Here is a 15,868-nt window from a genome sequence, read left to right as displayed (position 1 = left end):
CAACCAAGGCACCGCCCTTATGGTGAGGTCTTAGTTTATGGATGAGATGAGGTGTGAGATTATTAAGCTAAATTTGTTTTTTTTTAAAAAGGTAAGAGAAAATATTATTGATATATCATCGTGTGCATTTTGAACTACATAATGATGCTAAAATGTTTCTCATTCAAGGTGATGAGATGCATGACTAAAATATTTCTCACTCAAATTAATGAAACGCAAAAGATATTTTTATCATTTGTGTGTATTATGTAACTCAAGTTGTACACAATGACATATCTATAACATGATCTAAAGGCGAATTAGCATTTGCCATAGACTACAAAGGGATCGAGCTGTATTTATTTCTTTAAACCTGATAGATATAACACCAGTTTATTCCTTCCTTTGTATATATGTCGAAAGTTGGACATTTTATCTTTGACCATGCATGTCTTTGTCATGACCATACTTCTTTTCTTTTTCTTTTTCATAAACAAGAAAAGAAAATGCTACGCGCGGGGGGAGGAAGAATTGATTTAATTAGGCACTACATAATGATTTTACACAACTGCAAACATTAGTCATTTGCAACACAAAGAATACATGCGTACACCCTTCAGTTCATGACACAGGTTTACAACTTTATCAACACACACTAGAAAAAAAAAATAAAAAATTTAAAGCAAACTTAACTTAGCTATTAGTGAAAATCCCATTGCTAAGGCACCTGTATAATTCTCCTTCCTTCATTCCTTCCTTCTAAAGATATTATGCTACAGGCACAAGAAAGGAAACAAGACGGCCATATTAAACACTTCTCTATGGTTGAACAAGTCCTTGCCTGCTACAGCCAACCATGCATGTTTTACACTACTTTGAGGGAGCAACAGGAGGAGGATTGATTAATTTGATCTTTAGCTCTATCTCCCCAGACTCCACATCAGAAAGCCTCAACCAAACATCCTGCACAACCTCACCGTTTGTACAACCAATTGTGCTGTCCACAGCAAGACAATTGTCGCTACTGGGGATGGCCTTCCTTAATGTTGTTACGCCAGAAGAAACTCCAAGTACCTGCCTCAATCTACCCGCTGAGATTAATGGTTGAAGATTGAGGTGAGCATGCCCCATCTTGTCATCTGCCTTGAAACGGTCTTTATCAAACACTTGCTGGCAACAGAATCCGTTTGGCGAGATGTCATAGGGTTGTTATATTAAACTGAAAATCAGAATGTTGAACATCGCTTGCCATCAAATATTCAGTAAAGAAATTCATGTAACGCTTGATCCCAAGAATGCAAAAGCCAGCTGTTTTTTAGGATTCAACACAAACTCTTGACACGATTGGCATTATCACACAACGAGGATTTTAAGGAATTCAAGGACATTCACAAATAAAATAGTAACATTTTGTTGCTTCTAATATAGGCTATTCAACAAACTATATAAGCATACCGACACAGAACCAGAAAGATTAAAAGAAAAGGTCAAACTAAGAGAATATACATTTTTAATTTCTAAAGGGGAAAGAAAGAAACGACTGCACCAATCAAGAAACATTCTGTGGTCATGGGATGATGGGGAAGCAGAAGTAAGAAGATTGAAGAGCCACTTTCTGCTCATAGATTTCATCAACAGAGCCAGACTTTAAAGTTCCGAAACCACAGAAGAACGAAAAGAAAAAGGCAATTATACAGTGCAAAAAGAAATGAACAAAATTTTCTAATTGGAAGCTTACCAAGTTCAGAATTTCAACAGGTTCTGTTAGGGAGAAACATAGTTCTTCATTCCAAACAGGATTAAGGCAGCTGTTTATAACTCTGGTCTTTGCTGTCTGCCACACAAACACACACACACACAAAACAAAAAGAAAAATGAAAGCAAGTTATGAAAACACCAACAGTGAAAGACATTTGACAGATCTAACTCATGCTAGCTAAAATTAAATATAAATGATGCATCTAACAAACGTTTCATAGTAGAAAAATAATAAAACCCAGAATAACCTGATTGCCCAGCTTAACAATGACATAAGGATCACTGCTCTTGAAGTCTCGAATCACCAAATTTTTCCCTTGCACAACAGTCACTTTTACCAGACCCAATGAATCTGCCATAATCCACTGCCAAGAAGGCATCAAATTCAGAATGGAGGACAGAGTGAAGCAAAGAAACAATGCAATTTGAAAGTATAAAAACTGATGACAAAATAATCCAAACTTTTCAACCAGAAAAACAAGTCGACAAATATGCCATGACTTACCAACAAGACATGTTTTTGCTTATTGATCTCTATGAACTTAGGAAAGGCCAGTAAAAAAGGTACACTAAGGGGAAGTAAAAGATTAAAATAGACAGTGGGGGATGGAGAAGGTGTAACAGAAGAACTAGATTTGTGCATGGCTAAATTCAGTGTAAACCTCAAAAAATAATTTAACTGAAATTTACTCATCAAGGAAAACAGTTAGCAGAACTCCCAATCCTTTTTTTTTTTTTTAGAAACTAATAGCTTTGAATAAGAATAAGGAAAAAAAATAAATGTGATCTTGACCTAGTTATAAATCATAAAGAAGATAATTCTCATAATTTCACACCAGTAATCAAAAGTCTTAAGAGATTATTGTATGTCCACAACTGTGTATCAAATAAAAAACCATCCACTTATACAAAATAGTGTCAGCTAAAAACAACAGTCTACTAGTATGCTCTAAAATGACAGACCATATTATATAACTATCTTTTCCCAATTTTATGGATTGAGCAACAGAAAAACACCCAATTACATTGTGTCTGGCATATAATGAATATATAAGATGACCTAACAAAAAAAGAGAATATACAAGATGTCTTTCTATGAATGAGATCCAAGACAGTTGATACAAAGATGCTAATTTAGTGAATCCAACTTCTTACTCTTATACCATTTAAAAAGATTAAATAAAAAATGGAATTGGAGTCTTTGAACAATGTTGTTGTGTATTCCAGTTTTATTAGTAGTTCAAAGCAGATAAAATGTTTCAAACATGATTAAATACCTAGAGACTATGTTCATTGACACTCTATACTCTCCCCTTCTGTTGCTACTGATAATCTTGAAACACAGTTCTTATGGCATCAGCAGGTCGGAATTAACTGCTCATAATGTAAATAAGAGTATATAAATATATTCTTCATAAGTAACAAGGATATACATCGATGTGGTTAAAATATCCACGTCATCAAGCGACATATGCAGCAGGGGCCAGGTCATCATTTTTGCCACTCATTACACCTCCTTGCTTGGCCGCACAAAGGGAAAGCTCAGTCAGGCTTCCTGGGATTTACTAGCCTTGCCTCAGATTGTTGAATGCCACCTTTTGCTGAATCAACAAGCCTCACCTCGGCCAGCTAATCCAATAAACCTGGCCTTGGCTCAGTTAGTTTCATCTTCCATCAGGTCAAGACAAAGGCCAACCCTTATCTCCTACCCGACTGCAAACGATGCCCTATCTAATGGAAACACATCCCCAACAAACCAGGACCACTAGTGACGACATCCCTAACAAACCGGGATCACCATGACTGTGTCTCTAATGAACCAAGACTAAGTCACCTCACTAATTATGGGTAATAACAGTTGGAACATGCTACAATCTGGGACCTTCCAGAATGTGGGAGTTGAACACCTATAAATACCTGTAAAAGCAGATTCTTCTTCTTCTTCAACCCCTTATTACCATACTGGTATCATTTACCCCTTTTTCTACAGCTATCCTCTGGCTTTTCTTTTCGTACTGATTCTAGGTGCCTCTGAACTCTCAGATGCCCACACCCTTACTTGTTTACTGACTTCAGCATCAGAGAGTCTTCCTGGGCAAGCCCTAGGACAGTCTTAAACAGCTGTTTTTCAAGGGTCAAAACCACTCAATTGAAGAAACCAATTATGACCGGAGCCACACCATCAAGCCAAAGGTCTCACCCACTGTCCAGGCTGTACAAATATATCAGTGCAGATTTTAGCAGCATCATACATATAACTCCTAAACCATAATCCAACCACCTGAGAGAGAGAGAGAGAGAGAGAGAGAGAGAGAGAGACAGGCTTTTTGCTAATTATTTTTGGTTCTTGTTTGGATGGGGGGTCGGGGGAGAGGGATTGAGACATCCAAAGACGCAGTTGCATATCCTAACAAAGAAGGGTAGATGAAGTCGAACAGTAAAGAGGAAGCTTGTTTATAGGAGGCAAGACAGTGAAACAAAATGTGGAAGAAATCTATTCTCGTTCGTGTGTAAAACATATGGCAGTTACAGTCTCTCAATGCCTTTCCAATCCCAAACGAAGATGATATTAATAATTTGAACTTTGAATAAACAACTGAAGCTAATTCATGAACCATCAGTAGTCCACTCCGCGGACGAAATTGCCTGGTGGGTGATGAGGCAGGCCTATGAAGTAAGAAGCATGCAGGGTAATAATCCGTTCTCCCCCCCCTCCGATATAATACGCTCTTCTCAAATCAGAATAAATATATTAGCCTATTCAATAGGAGAAATCGGATCTGAACATAATCAGTTGAGCAGAAGCAAACAAATGGAGTTACAGAAATACCAAAATTTAATTAACGGACACGCAAGTAGTAATCAGTTTGCATTGAGCACAAGAGAAACATTTCCTATGTGCAAGCCTCCTCAAATCCTTGAACACGGGTATAGTTAATTGGGAGCATAAAATCGAAGATGATCATGATAATAATAACAACAGTAAAGAAGCGCGCGTGTGTGAAAAGAATAGCATGACAACAAACTCAAAATTGGCACAACCCTAATCCCAGAGAGAGAGAGAGAGAGAGAGAGTACCTTGCAGTCGTAAATTACGGGGCACAGCTCAAATGAAATTGGCAGGGAAGAGTTGAATTATGAGACGGAGGGGTTGGTAATAAGTGGGGAGTGGTGAGTGCTGCGAAGCGTCTTCTCTTCTCAGACCCCGAAGCGAAGCGTTTAGATCTTGACCAATAATATAATCTAGGCTTCATCCATCATAAAGGCAGGGCAGCGTTTAGACCGCGTGCCACTCACTCATACGTATCCGTACATCCCCTACACTCGTGACTCGTCAAAGTGGACTTAAAAGTAAAAAAAAAAAAAAAAAAAATCTTTTATTTATACGAACTAAATACATTTTGTTAATGCAAGAGGATAAAGAAACCCTTCCCTTCTGTCCTCAGGGAAAAAAAAAAAAAAAAAAAAAGATAATTATCAAGTCAACCCAACACACCATTCTCACTCAAATTCAAAATCCCACATCTTTTACTCTTTCGTTCAAGATGATTCATTCTTCTTCAAGATCTTCATATATTTCTCTCAAACAATCATCAATCTGTTATCATTTGAATTTTTTAGCTGTTGTTGTTCATTGCCTTTTAATTTAATAAAATTAATAATGTCAAGCAGTTTAGTTTTTATATTCAAAATAGTATTATATTAGCTTACATAATAACATAGTTGACATCTTTATCAACAATAATTTTATTGTTAAAAGTTTCCCAAATCATTAAAACGTTAAAACTCTTTTTATCTTTAGAGGTGATTCTTATGACCAGAAATTTTACAGTAATGTCAAAAACTATTATCAAATAATTAGGTTCAAACTAGGGAGTGTTCAAGTTCAAGATAGATTTGCTTAGATCAAATTAAAGTAAGCTTTTCTAACCTGACGAAAGAACGCACTAAAACATCCAAAATTTTAAAAACAAACAAACAAAATTGAGAGAGAAATTGTAATAAACTCAGCTCACAACAATAATTTTCCATGCAGATGGAGGCCTTCTGCTCTTTCTATTTGTTCACAGGCTTCTGAATCTATTCTTCTGCACCAAATGCAATCAAACTAAACCGTAGACCAAGAAAGCAAAGGCCAATTTATATCGCTTTGATATGTTACGGATTTACTTACACCTGAAAGAAAGAAAGAAGCTAACCTACAGACAGCCCCCGACGACTGAAGTTGAGCTACAGTAGTAGTGTATGTTAACTATAACTGTACAGGACAGGACAGGACAGGACAGGAGGTAGAGGTCCAACAATTCCAATCACCCAAAGTGCCGGACTCTAATTTGAGCACTTGTCGTGTACATTACTATTGCTAATTAAGCATTTTCCCGGCAAAGCTGCTGGGTTACATACAGTAACAGGACTGACGGACTGCACAGCTTGTATCACCTATCATCTATCATCACTACTGATATCCTAAATATGTGCCTCGCCACAGTGCCAAATGTACCTTATTAGCATAACACAATTAGATGGCGCCCATCTTCCCTTATCAGCTCAGCTGGACTACTACTACACCTTGACATAAAGGCAATCATATCAACCATTTCATAGCACCTCCTCTATTTCATCTCACTGCCACTGCCAGCCTACTTTCTTTGAAATGGTCTTCCCACCCGTTGCTTCCACATGCTCTGCATTTGACAAAGATAATATTAGATTCTAGACAATGGAGTAATAATGCTACCACATTCAGTACTAGAAAGGTATTACAAGAGGCTCATCGTCAGAAATCTCTGCGTCCCCAGAATCAGAAGAGGCTGCTGCCTTTTTGCCGGATCCACCAACAAGATCAATCGGATTACTCTCGGAATCTTCTGCTTCATGCCCTTCAGAGTCTGCCTTATCTGCCTCCCCTCCAGATCCTTCCCTTGAACCATCTGATAGTTTCCCTTCTACATGGGAACTTCCTCCTTCGTTTAATCCCTGAGCATGATGGAGGGCCTCTACCAAAGGCTTATTTCTTTTCCCTTGAGAAAAAGGCTCCTCTTCTTGCTCAGATTCTTCCACATCACTTAGGACATTCTGGTTGCCACCATTTAGTGTACATTCAGAAACCAACTTCTGATCCCCGTCAGATTCCTCTCCACCTTTTACGCTCTTCTCTGTTGTTTCAATATGTTCATCTTCTGAATCACCTGCAACCCAAAAATAAATGAAATACTATCACACAAAATTGAATTATAAATTATCAAGTATATATAAGTCCATTCAAAGTGGCTTTACAGTTGCACAGATAGGAAAATGGATTCCACTGGTAAAAATGGATAGAGCCAGAAGCCAAGTGCAGTAGGAGTCTAGGAAGTCAAATGCAATGACTACTCCAAATCATAACATGAACTACTACTTGCCCATAAAATTTTAGGGTTCTTTCTAGTGTCATTTGATTCTTTATGTTCAAATCATTGTGCAGAAAACTGGAGTACAACATGAAAACTCTTACAGCAAATTACCGTAGGATATAGCACTAAAAGAAGATTCTCCTGGTTGATCATCATAAAACTCAGATGGGTTAAAGGTTAGGACAAAAGATCCTTCATGGTTTGGAAAAAAAAAATAAAAGAAGAAAATGCTTTAGAAGTTGGGACAAAAGATCCTTTTGGGTTTGAAAAATTAATGTAAGAAAATAATAGGAAGCATAATTTATCAAAAAAAGAATTGAAAAGAAAATTTCAGGGCTGTTCCAGGATGTGATAGAACCAATTAACAGCATGCTCATTTGTGATAATTGGGTCTATACCTGAATCACGTGAAGAGAAAGTCAACACAACAAGAACCATCACAATTCCCACTAGGTGGCAAAATGGTCAGTCTTCCAAAATGAAGTTTTGACCATAAGTCAAGCTCCTGGTTTAGGTCACTAGACTTCAAAGCTTATGAACTGCAGAGTACTAAAAAGAACACAAGACTGACAAAGATTATATGCAAGAGAGTGCAGTTCCCATGGGTACGGTGGCCAGTTATAGAAATGAATAAAGTTCAACAAAAAGCTCCAAATGCTCTCAGAATTATGAGAAATATGAACAAATCTAGATGCAAGGCAAAATTGCATTACAATTCACACCCAAATGTTAGACAGCCATGAGATTTCCAACAAAGCTCCAAAAGCCTTTGAAATCTTAGCATGTGTGGAAAGTAACATATCCCCACTTGTAAGTAAAAGGGAACCAAAAAAAAAAAAAGGAAATTCAAGGACAACAAAGGCAAAAGGAGACTCAAAACAACTTTAACAAAAAAAAAACCTATACAAGCCATAAAATAAACCCACTAACATTTGTGAAAACCAGACTCAAATCACAAGGCTCCAATGTTTACAACCTATTTGCTTAATTTTGCTCACTTCTAGAGCAAATGAGATGCTTCAAAGGAACTCAAATGACAAAACTCCAATGTCTACAACTTATTTTGGTCAAATTGGGGTTGTCTTGCTACAGTAGATCCGTCTACCAGCTGAATCATGAAGGCAATTAAATGGCACACTGAGGTAGAACTATTTGGTACCTCAAACCAACCTTTTTTAGTTGCATAACAAAATATGTTCTTAGACAAACATTTCACAAAAGAACCCTTGCATCAATTGGAAAAGGTATCAACTTCTACAAGGAGTCACTTCAATAAGGCAATAAGTAGGCAGTCTTACCCCATTGATGTTCTTTGAGAGACCGACTCCCAGAACTTTTAAACAGTTATTTTTTCTTTTTTCTCTTTTTGTTCTTTTCTTGTTTAGCTCATGTAAGCATACCATGTAACAACAAATTTTTTCCCTGCAGTTGAGTTGCTTTATGGTAATCCCTCCTCCTCATGAGTTGGGAAATCCACATTATATAGGTGATTCACTATCCAATAAACCACTGATATTACAAAATCAATAAAGCAAATAAAGCTCTTAGATGGACAGAAGAAATTAGTCATAGTTTCTTGCCCTTGAAACATAGTCAAATCGAGCATAAATGATTAGCATATCAAACAGGTTACTACATCCAAGCAACAAAGATGACCAAAACATCTAGCCTTAATATGCGGCAAGTATTTATAATAATTGTTATGACAGTTAAACCTGTAGCTGTTCTTAGTCTTAACATTACAACAAATTTGAATAGAAATTATATGAAGTTATTAGAAAGGATAGACCATTACACATTAATATTATGAAGACTATCCAGACCTTGCATGTTTCAGGGAGCATATATGCTGACAACTATAAACTGTAATTGTTGAGGGCACAAGGCCTTGAAGGTTAATTCAAATGTTAGATAAGGACAAGTTTTGATTTACCAAAAATAATTAGATCAACAATGAAATGCTCTGACCTGAATTCACATAATCAACTTTAGATATTTCAGCAGGTTCAGGAACTGATATGAAAGGGCTCTCTCTGCTAACAGCATCTACCAAACCAGGCACAGGTCCACTCTGTGATGCATTTTTCAGGCTGTGCCTCAAATTCTGCCTTGGAGTCCTTTTCCCTTTTAGTTTAGATGGCGGAGACCTGTAAATAATTGCAGCTTAGACAAGTCAATAAAGTATTACTTTATTTCCTTCTTTCTGTTGGATGGGAAGGGTGGGAGGTTGGAATGAAATATCCAGCTCACATCTTAGCAGATATTTTGCTTTGCTGTAAACTACTAAAAGACTGCTTTTTCTGCTCCAATAATCTGCAAGACAAATAAAGATAATCCATACATCAATACTGCCAAGGGCATACACAGTAAGCATCTTTTCTCACAAAAAACTATTGGCAATGATAGACTTGGAGCAAAAGTTATTGTTGCTCTATTGCAGCCTAGGGATCAAGGCCTCAAACCAGGAAAAAAAAAAAAAGACCCTACAATGGAGTAATACTGAATGATGAGGCAGGGGCCTTGTTCAGTGACTTTCCTTTTAAAATATAAACTAAAAGTAGTTACTTACGATCCTTTATGAAGTGGACCCTTTGACAGTTTTGACCGCTGCAAATGGTGTTAAAACAACATTGTCAGAGATAACACTAACACCATAATATATTGTTCTACTGGAAACTAAAATTCGAAGCCTTATGTAGGAAACATTAGAAGCTTAACCTTTGAAGGCTTGCGACCATGCTCAACAAGTTCCCAGCGTTCTTTATCTAAACGGAGCACTTCCACATCTCCATCGTCATAGAGTATCTTTAGAATAAAAGTAATAGAGACAACTATGTCAAATGTCATATGGATAACAATTATAACTTGATTAATAAAGACATCTCCAAATGATGAATGTCTGTCTAAAGAGAATAGATACAGACAAAGACACTATAATTTTCAAAAAGATCAGGATATCACGTAGTAGGGATATGTTAAATTATAAATTATATATAGTATACATAAAAAACTAACTTCTACTTTGTAATAGGAAATCAATGTAAGTAAAAGGTCATAATATATATTCTAAGGAATTATAATAGTAAATAATTAATCTACATCATATCTACTTTACAGGTTGTTCTTGACTTGTGTTTTCAAAATTATAAGGAGGTTTTAATTTATTTAACTAAGAGACCCACAAGATCTATCCATTAGCACAGGTACCCCTAAGTGCCTAAAAAAGTGCCCAGTGGTTTTAAAAAAAAGGATAAGAATTATAGGACGTTTAGATGAGTGACCAAGACAGATCCACAACATGAATTTCATAGAAATATCTATATATTTTAAGTACCAATAAACAAGAATTAAATTGCATAAAGAAAAGAAAACAGCAGCTCACCACATGTTTCTTTTTCTGAGGATCATATGACTTCACCACTCCTTCATAAAACCTATTAACAGTGGCAAAGAAGACAACATTAAGACAGTAGGATTGCAGCAGCACCCTTGTACAAACTTTTGTGGAAACTAAATATAAGGAATGCATGCCACTCCAATACAATAAAGCATTGCCATAATTCAGATAAAGAGAAAACTGAATGTAATTGAATCATTTATAAGCACAGGAGAGAAACAAGAATGGCAACAGAACCAAGAGTAGTTTTATTTGAGTCATAACCAAAGGCTAAGTCTTCAGTTCAACCACAAATATCACAGAATGTGCTGCACTAAGAGAACCATTTCAACATTGACCAAATGGCCCAACTCAGCTGGCATGGCCATGCTAGACTATCGAATTAAATGTCAAAAATAGCAGATGTCTACTTATGGCCCTTGGCAGACAAGGCAAACAAAATCAATACATTGCCAAATACAAACAGATATTACTGAAGAAATGTCCAAAATAGTACTTTTTGACTGGGGGCACGAAATCTAAACCCATTTTCGATGAAAGAGGGAATTATCAAGACTCAAATGCTTAACAGAAAAGGATGCCTAATAAATCAGGAAACAGAAGTTTAATTTTAGCAAATCTACGTGAAGAATGAACCTAAGCCATGATAAACCAACTTGTGAGACAAATTATACATCCCTAATAACATCTAATTATACAGAAGAAAGATTCATGCCTAATCACATTTGATTTTACTGAAAAACGATTCAAGCATAGACCTTTTCGGTAATAGGATAAGAGTTTACACCACCAACTCATTTTCCCAGAAACTCAAAATTATCAAGACTTCTAAGTATTAACAGAAGATGGATGCATAGTAAATAAAGAGAAGAATATGTTTTAACATTTTTTATATAGAAGATGGATGCATAGTAAATTAAGAGAAGAACATGTTTAACATTTTCTATCTCCAAAACCAACAAAAACTTACTGCTTATCCATTGGCCACCAGACTTTTATTCTGCAATCAATCAGATCCATTGTCTCACTTCCACCTTCCTTTGTGGAACACTGAGAAAGAAATAAAGCCACACGTTTTCTTAATAAAAAAGGAAAAAAATAAATAAATAAATAAAGCCACGAGCAAAATGAATGCATTATATTTAAAGTAAAGCTGTCTACTTCTGGCTTGAAATTGTAAACTACAAAATAACCACATCCATACTCGGAAAACAAAAAGGGTGAACCAGTACTAGCAATTGAAAAATAAACTAAAATTACAGTAATCTTCGAGGTAACCATTGTTACAGAGTTTATGCAGTAAAAAATGGCCCATTTCAAGTCATTACAGGATCCATGAATCAATCAAGATATCATTACAGGATCCTGACAGTTAAGGAAGTGGCTCAGGCTTGTGAAGGAGCCTACTCAGCCGACGCAGGGGCAGGTTAGCAGGGTTTGGGAGAAGTCTCATGATAAGAGGCAGAAGGTTAAAAGAGGTGAAGGAAGCTCCCTGCCAGCATTTGAATAGAAAGGCAGATCATCCATCTACTTCTGGTTCCCATTCAATTAGCGATGCAGAGCTGGTTATGGCACTCGGTTCTGTACGATATCAGAGGCAGGTATGGAGATTAATGATAGGGGTAAGCGGGATTGTTTTGAGGAAGATAACGGTTCGTCTGAAAAGGCGGGCAGTTTGGGATCTAATTATGTTCCAGTTAAATCAAAGTCCCAGAGGAAGAGAGATCAGAAGAAGAGGAGTGCTCAAGCAAGAGCTACGCGAGGATCTGACACAGGTGGCCCTGTGATGACAGACCCATCATGAGTCATTCCATAGTGTATTTTTCGATTTGATTATGCTGCTTTGGTTGTTTGTTTCCTTTAGATGCAAGGAATGCCCTTGCTTGTTTTGTGGCTTTCTTTTGGTTGTTTGGTGCAGGGTATGCCCCGTCTTTGGTTGTGGGTTTCCCCTTTTTCTGTTAATATAATTTTTACTTACAGAAAATATTATATAAATACACTCTCTAAAAAAACTGGAGTAGAAGATGCAAGGAAATGGTAAGACAGTGCAAAAAATAACAAACAGCCTTTACAAGATCAGTAACAGGAGATTGCTTTCTCAGAGATTCTCTGGCACTCATCAGAATCCCATCCTGGTATGCCTTGTTTAAGGAGCTCCCTGTATGTTTTTTCAAGAAGAAAACATTCTTCTACACTTCGATTTACAAGATTTTAATAATAACAAAATGTAAATTCTATTTCACCAAATAATACCTGTGAAGCAATACATGGAGTACAATGACAAATGAGAACTTACTGTAGCTGTATTGATGTAATTAAACCTGATGCTACTAGCATCCCATAAACAGTAAACTGAAAATAAAGTGTGACATGCACTGGAGTCTACATTAATAAAAAAGCACTCTAAATTGCAACTAAAGACATGGAGAAAATGAAGAGTTACCTTTGCCAACCCCGCAATACTTCTTCTTTTCCGCTTCTTTGCAGGAGACTTGGAATTACTAATTACTTTGGTACTATCAGTCTCCACAAGCTTATCAGGCTTCTGCAGGGAAGGACAGGAAAGAAGCATGAGCCTATGCTATTAAAAACTAGGAAAACGGCAGACAATTGTAACTTTCAAAGCAACTTAATGTGTGCAGAAGATGACCTCAAAATCATATTCATTAGTTTCTCCAGCTTCATTCACCTCATCTGTATGATCCTTATCAGAACCCTTCCGTTTATGTTTTGACAAGGAGTTTGAATTCTTCCGTAAAGATGTTAATGGCAATTCTGATTCAGCTGGTTTCTTCATATTTTCTTGCAACCGCATGCTATCTTCTGAACCAACATAAAATTCCTGATCACTTTCATGGGATTCAAATGATGAGCTTTCTTCATGAGACAAATTCTCAGTTAACATCCCCTTAGAACCTTTTGAAGCATTCATTGGGGAAAAGAATCCCCGACCAGATGATCTCTGGCGTTTGGGAACTGGAATGTTTGTCACTTCACTAGCAACTCCTGTTTTTATCTTCTGGTCCCTCTGACCAATTTTCTTTTTCTTTGAATTGTATTCATGTCCATTGCTCGACTCAAACTTACTAGATATTCCTAAATTATCCAAATTGATTTCTCGCACCATTTTCAGAATATCAACATCATCTTCTTTTTTTGGCAAAGGTTCATTCTTTGCCACTTTTCTTGCTTTGGTTCCCTTGGCTTTAAGGCGTTTTATCATTTTCCCCAAAGGAACCTCATTGCCATCAGTCTCACTGTCTTTCAGAACTTCATCATCAACTTTTTCTGGATGAATCTGATGTTGCATGAGCACAAAATTACAAACAGTTAATAAACATGTAAAATGCAAAAACAATTATGGTAATTTCCATAGTAAGTGAAAGCACTCATAAGCTATAGACAATACCACCCCATTAACTTCTAATTTGAGTGATTGAAAGTGTGTTAAGACATTCTCATCAGCCAACCATGTCCGTCCTTCAGTTACCTGTCAATAAAAAATGTATCACCACAGTTTAATAAAAGCAACAATATCACTTCTGAATATAATGAATAACACACAATGTATTTGAAATCATCACACTATAATAGAACTAACAGTCCATCCACCTCACGGAACAAGTATCCAGAAAACACACTTAATCTGGAGGTAGTGGAATTTCATATTAGATCATGAAAATATACATAATGAATCAACTGTAAGAAATAACTGTCAAAATCTTAACAGACAGAAAAGACACAGGGAACACACACGTGCTCAGCTTTCCTTCCTCTGAGAGGAACCTCCACCTTCCTCAACCCCTCCTCCTCCTCTTCCTTCCCTCTTGCTTTTAAGGATGGCAATTGCAACCGAAACTGTGGGGAACCGAATCGAAACTAAACCGGTCAACGCAGTTAAAAACTGTTTGACTGAGTAATGGTTTGGTTTGGAAAAAAACCGAACACTATTTCAATGGGTATGATTTGGTTATGGTTTTCACTAAATCCAAACCAAAACCCGAACCGAATGTGTGGGTAACCGAATCAAACCGAACCGAATATACATATATATAATATATTTATTTATTTAATATATTATATATACACATAACATATATATTGACTAATGCATTTTTTTACAAGTATTTTAACTAATGCATTACAAATATATAAAATATTTAAAATTTATAAAGTAATTAACAAATAAAAATAAAACCTAATCTTAAATTATTTTATTTTTATCAATCAAATAATTATATCTAAGAAGTTTGAAGTTTGAAGTTAATTTGTAACTTTATGCAAGAAGAAGATAACTTTATTAGAGTTTGTCTTTATTTGTTGTGGAGTTATCAAAAATTTTTATGAATGCTATTTGCAAGAGTTTGTCTTTGTTTGTTGGTATGGATCAAACTAAAAAAACCATAGTTAAAACTGAAACCGAATGGTTTGGTTATGGTTTTTAATTTTTAAAACCAATGGGTAATGGTTTGGTTTTGGTTTTAGTAATTTAAGTTTGGTTTGGTTATGGTTTTGGCAAAAACCGAAACCAAACCGAACCATCACCAACCCTACTTGCTTTCCTTCTTTCCCTCCTCTCGTTCCCACATGAGAACCTCTCATTCTATCCTTGGAGAGCTTCTCTTTCTCTTCCCTTGGAGAGTTTCTCTCTTCTTTGGTTTGGGCTGAAACAATGGGGGCAAACCCCCATCCATAAGCTGCGGCAAGAAGCTGAAGTTGTTCCTACACGCCTCATCCTTTGGTTGCATATGTCACCCTTGTGGTGGCACTCTCTTCTCTTGACAAGTGGAGGGCTACTTGAACATTTTAGGGTTCTCCCACAAGCTTCTAGAAGACACTTGAATCCTTCAGAATAATGTAGAATAGCCTAGGCAATCTAATACTCTTCTAAGAGCCTAATTAGTATAACCTCCTTGATTGCCCACAAATCACAACCAAATTTAACAAAATTTATTGTCGTTAGAATCCTCTCACTAAACCCAACAAAACAAATCCAAAATGAAGTTGAGTATCCCTTCATTTAATCCTCCCAAATTAAGCTTAAAGTCGGTAGCTTACCCAGATTAATTCACATACTTCCAGTAGTCAATCTAATAGTTGATTTTCTACTCAACTGTTCGCATCAGTCAACCTCAACAGTCAACTCATGGTAGATTGTTGTCTCCACCAATGCACAGCTGATTCCAAAGTTAAACGCACACACATATATACATACTTGGTTTCTATCAACCAAAGAAAGGTCATGAGGGAAAGGGATCAAATACAAAGCTAAGTTCAGTCTCAGCAATAAAGTTACTAGATCCCTTGCACATTGGGAGGCTTTGCACGCCTTATTTTGATA

General features: G+C 36.5%; 2 protein-coding genes across 3 annotated transcripts in view; both read right to left on the bottom strand.

Moving 5' to 3' along the window:
- Nucleotides 1–500: 500 nt before the first annotated feature.
- On the bottom strand, nt 501–4,982 carry LOC127808437 (protein C2-DOMAIN ABA-RELATED 11). The gene is made up of 4 exons (XM_052346974.1): nt 4,816–4,982; nt 1,986–2,102; nt 1,718–1,813; nt 501–1,149 (listed from the first exon to the last, which is right to left on the bottom strand). Exons 2-4 carry the CDS (start codon nt 2,094–2,096, stop codon nt 850–852), a joined length of 507 nt encoding a protein of 168 aa, XP_052202934.1. The 5' UTR covers nt 2,097–2,102; nt 4,816–4,982; the 3' UTR covers nt 501–849.
- Nucleotides 4,983–5,855: 873 nt separating this feature from the next.
- The window catches only part of LOC127808435 (sister chromatid cohesion protein PDS5 homolog A), a 36,755-nt gene continuing 26,742 nt past the window's right edge, over nt 5,856–15,868 (bottom strand). For both annotated transcript variants that reach the window (XM_052346972.1, XM_052346970.1), the window contains exons 23-33: nt 13,937–14,017; nt 13,178–13,825; nt 12,971–13,072; nt 11,498–11,577; nt 10,513–10,564; nt 9,849–9,935; nt 9,700–9,737; nt 9,381–9,443; nt 9,099–9,277; nt 6,502–6,926; nt 5,856–6,422 (exon numbers count right to left, since the gene is read on the bottom strand). In XM_052346972.1, coding sequence (XP_052202932.1) covers nt 6,378–6,422; nt 6,502–6,926; nt 9,099–9,277; nt 9,381–9,443; nt 9,700–9,737; nt 9,849–9,935; nt 10,513–10,564; nt 11,498–11,577; nt 12,971–13,072; nt 13,178–13,825; nt 13,937–14,017 — 1,800 coding nt within the window. In that variant the 3' untranslated portion in view covers nt 5,856–6,377. The remainder of the gene's footprint in view (nt 6,423–6,501; nt 6,927–9,098; nt 9,278–9,380; nt 9,444–9,699; nt 9,738–9,848; nt 9,936–10,512; nt 10,565–11,497; nt 11,578–12,970; nt 13,073–13,177; nt 13,826–13,936; nt 14,018–15,868) is intronic.

Source organism: Diospyros lotus, chromosome 8 (genome assembly GCF_014633365.1).
Source record: "Diospyros lotus cultivar Yz01 chromosome 8, ASM1463336v1, whole genome shotgun sequence".
Lineage (NCBI taxonomy): Eukaryota > Viridiplantae > Streptophyta > Magnoliopsida > Ericales > Ebenaceae > Diospyros > Diospyros lotus.
The sequence above is the reverse complement of the archived record's forward strand: the minus strand, read 5'-3'. Positions and strand labels throughout refer to the sequence as shown.

Coding starts and splice junctions, on each gene's coding strand:
- LOC127808437 (XM_052346974.1), bottom strand. CDS start 2,096: ATGGCAGATTCATTGGGTCTGGTAAAAGTGACTGTTGTGCAAGGGAAA. Junction 1,814..1,985: donor TTGTTAAGCTGGGCAATCAG/GTTATTCTGGGT, acceptor TTTGTGTGGCAG/ACAGCAAAGACCAGAGTTAT. Junction 1,150..1,717: donor CTGTTGAAATTCTGAACTTG/GTAAGCTTCCAA, acceptor TTCTGTTGCCAG/CAAGTGTTTGATAAAGACCG.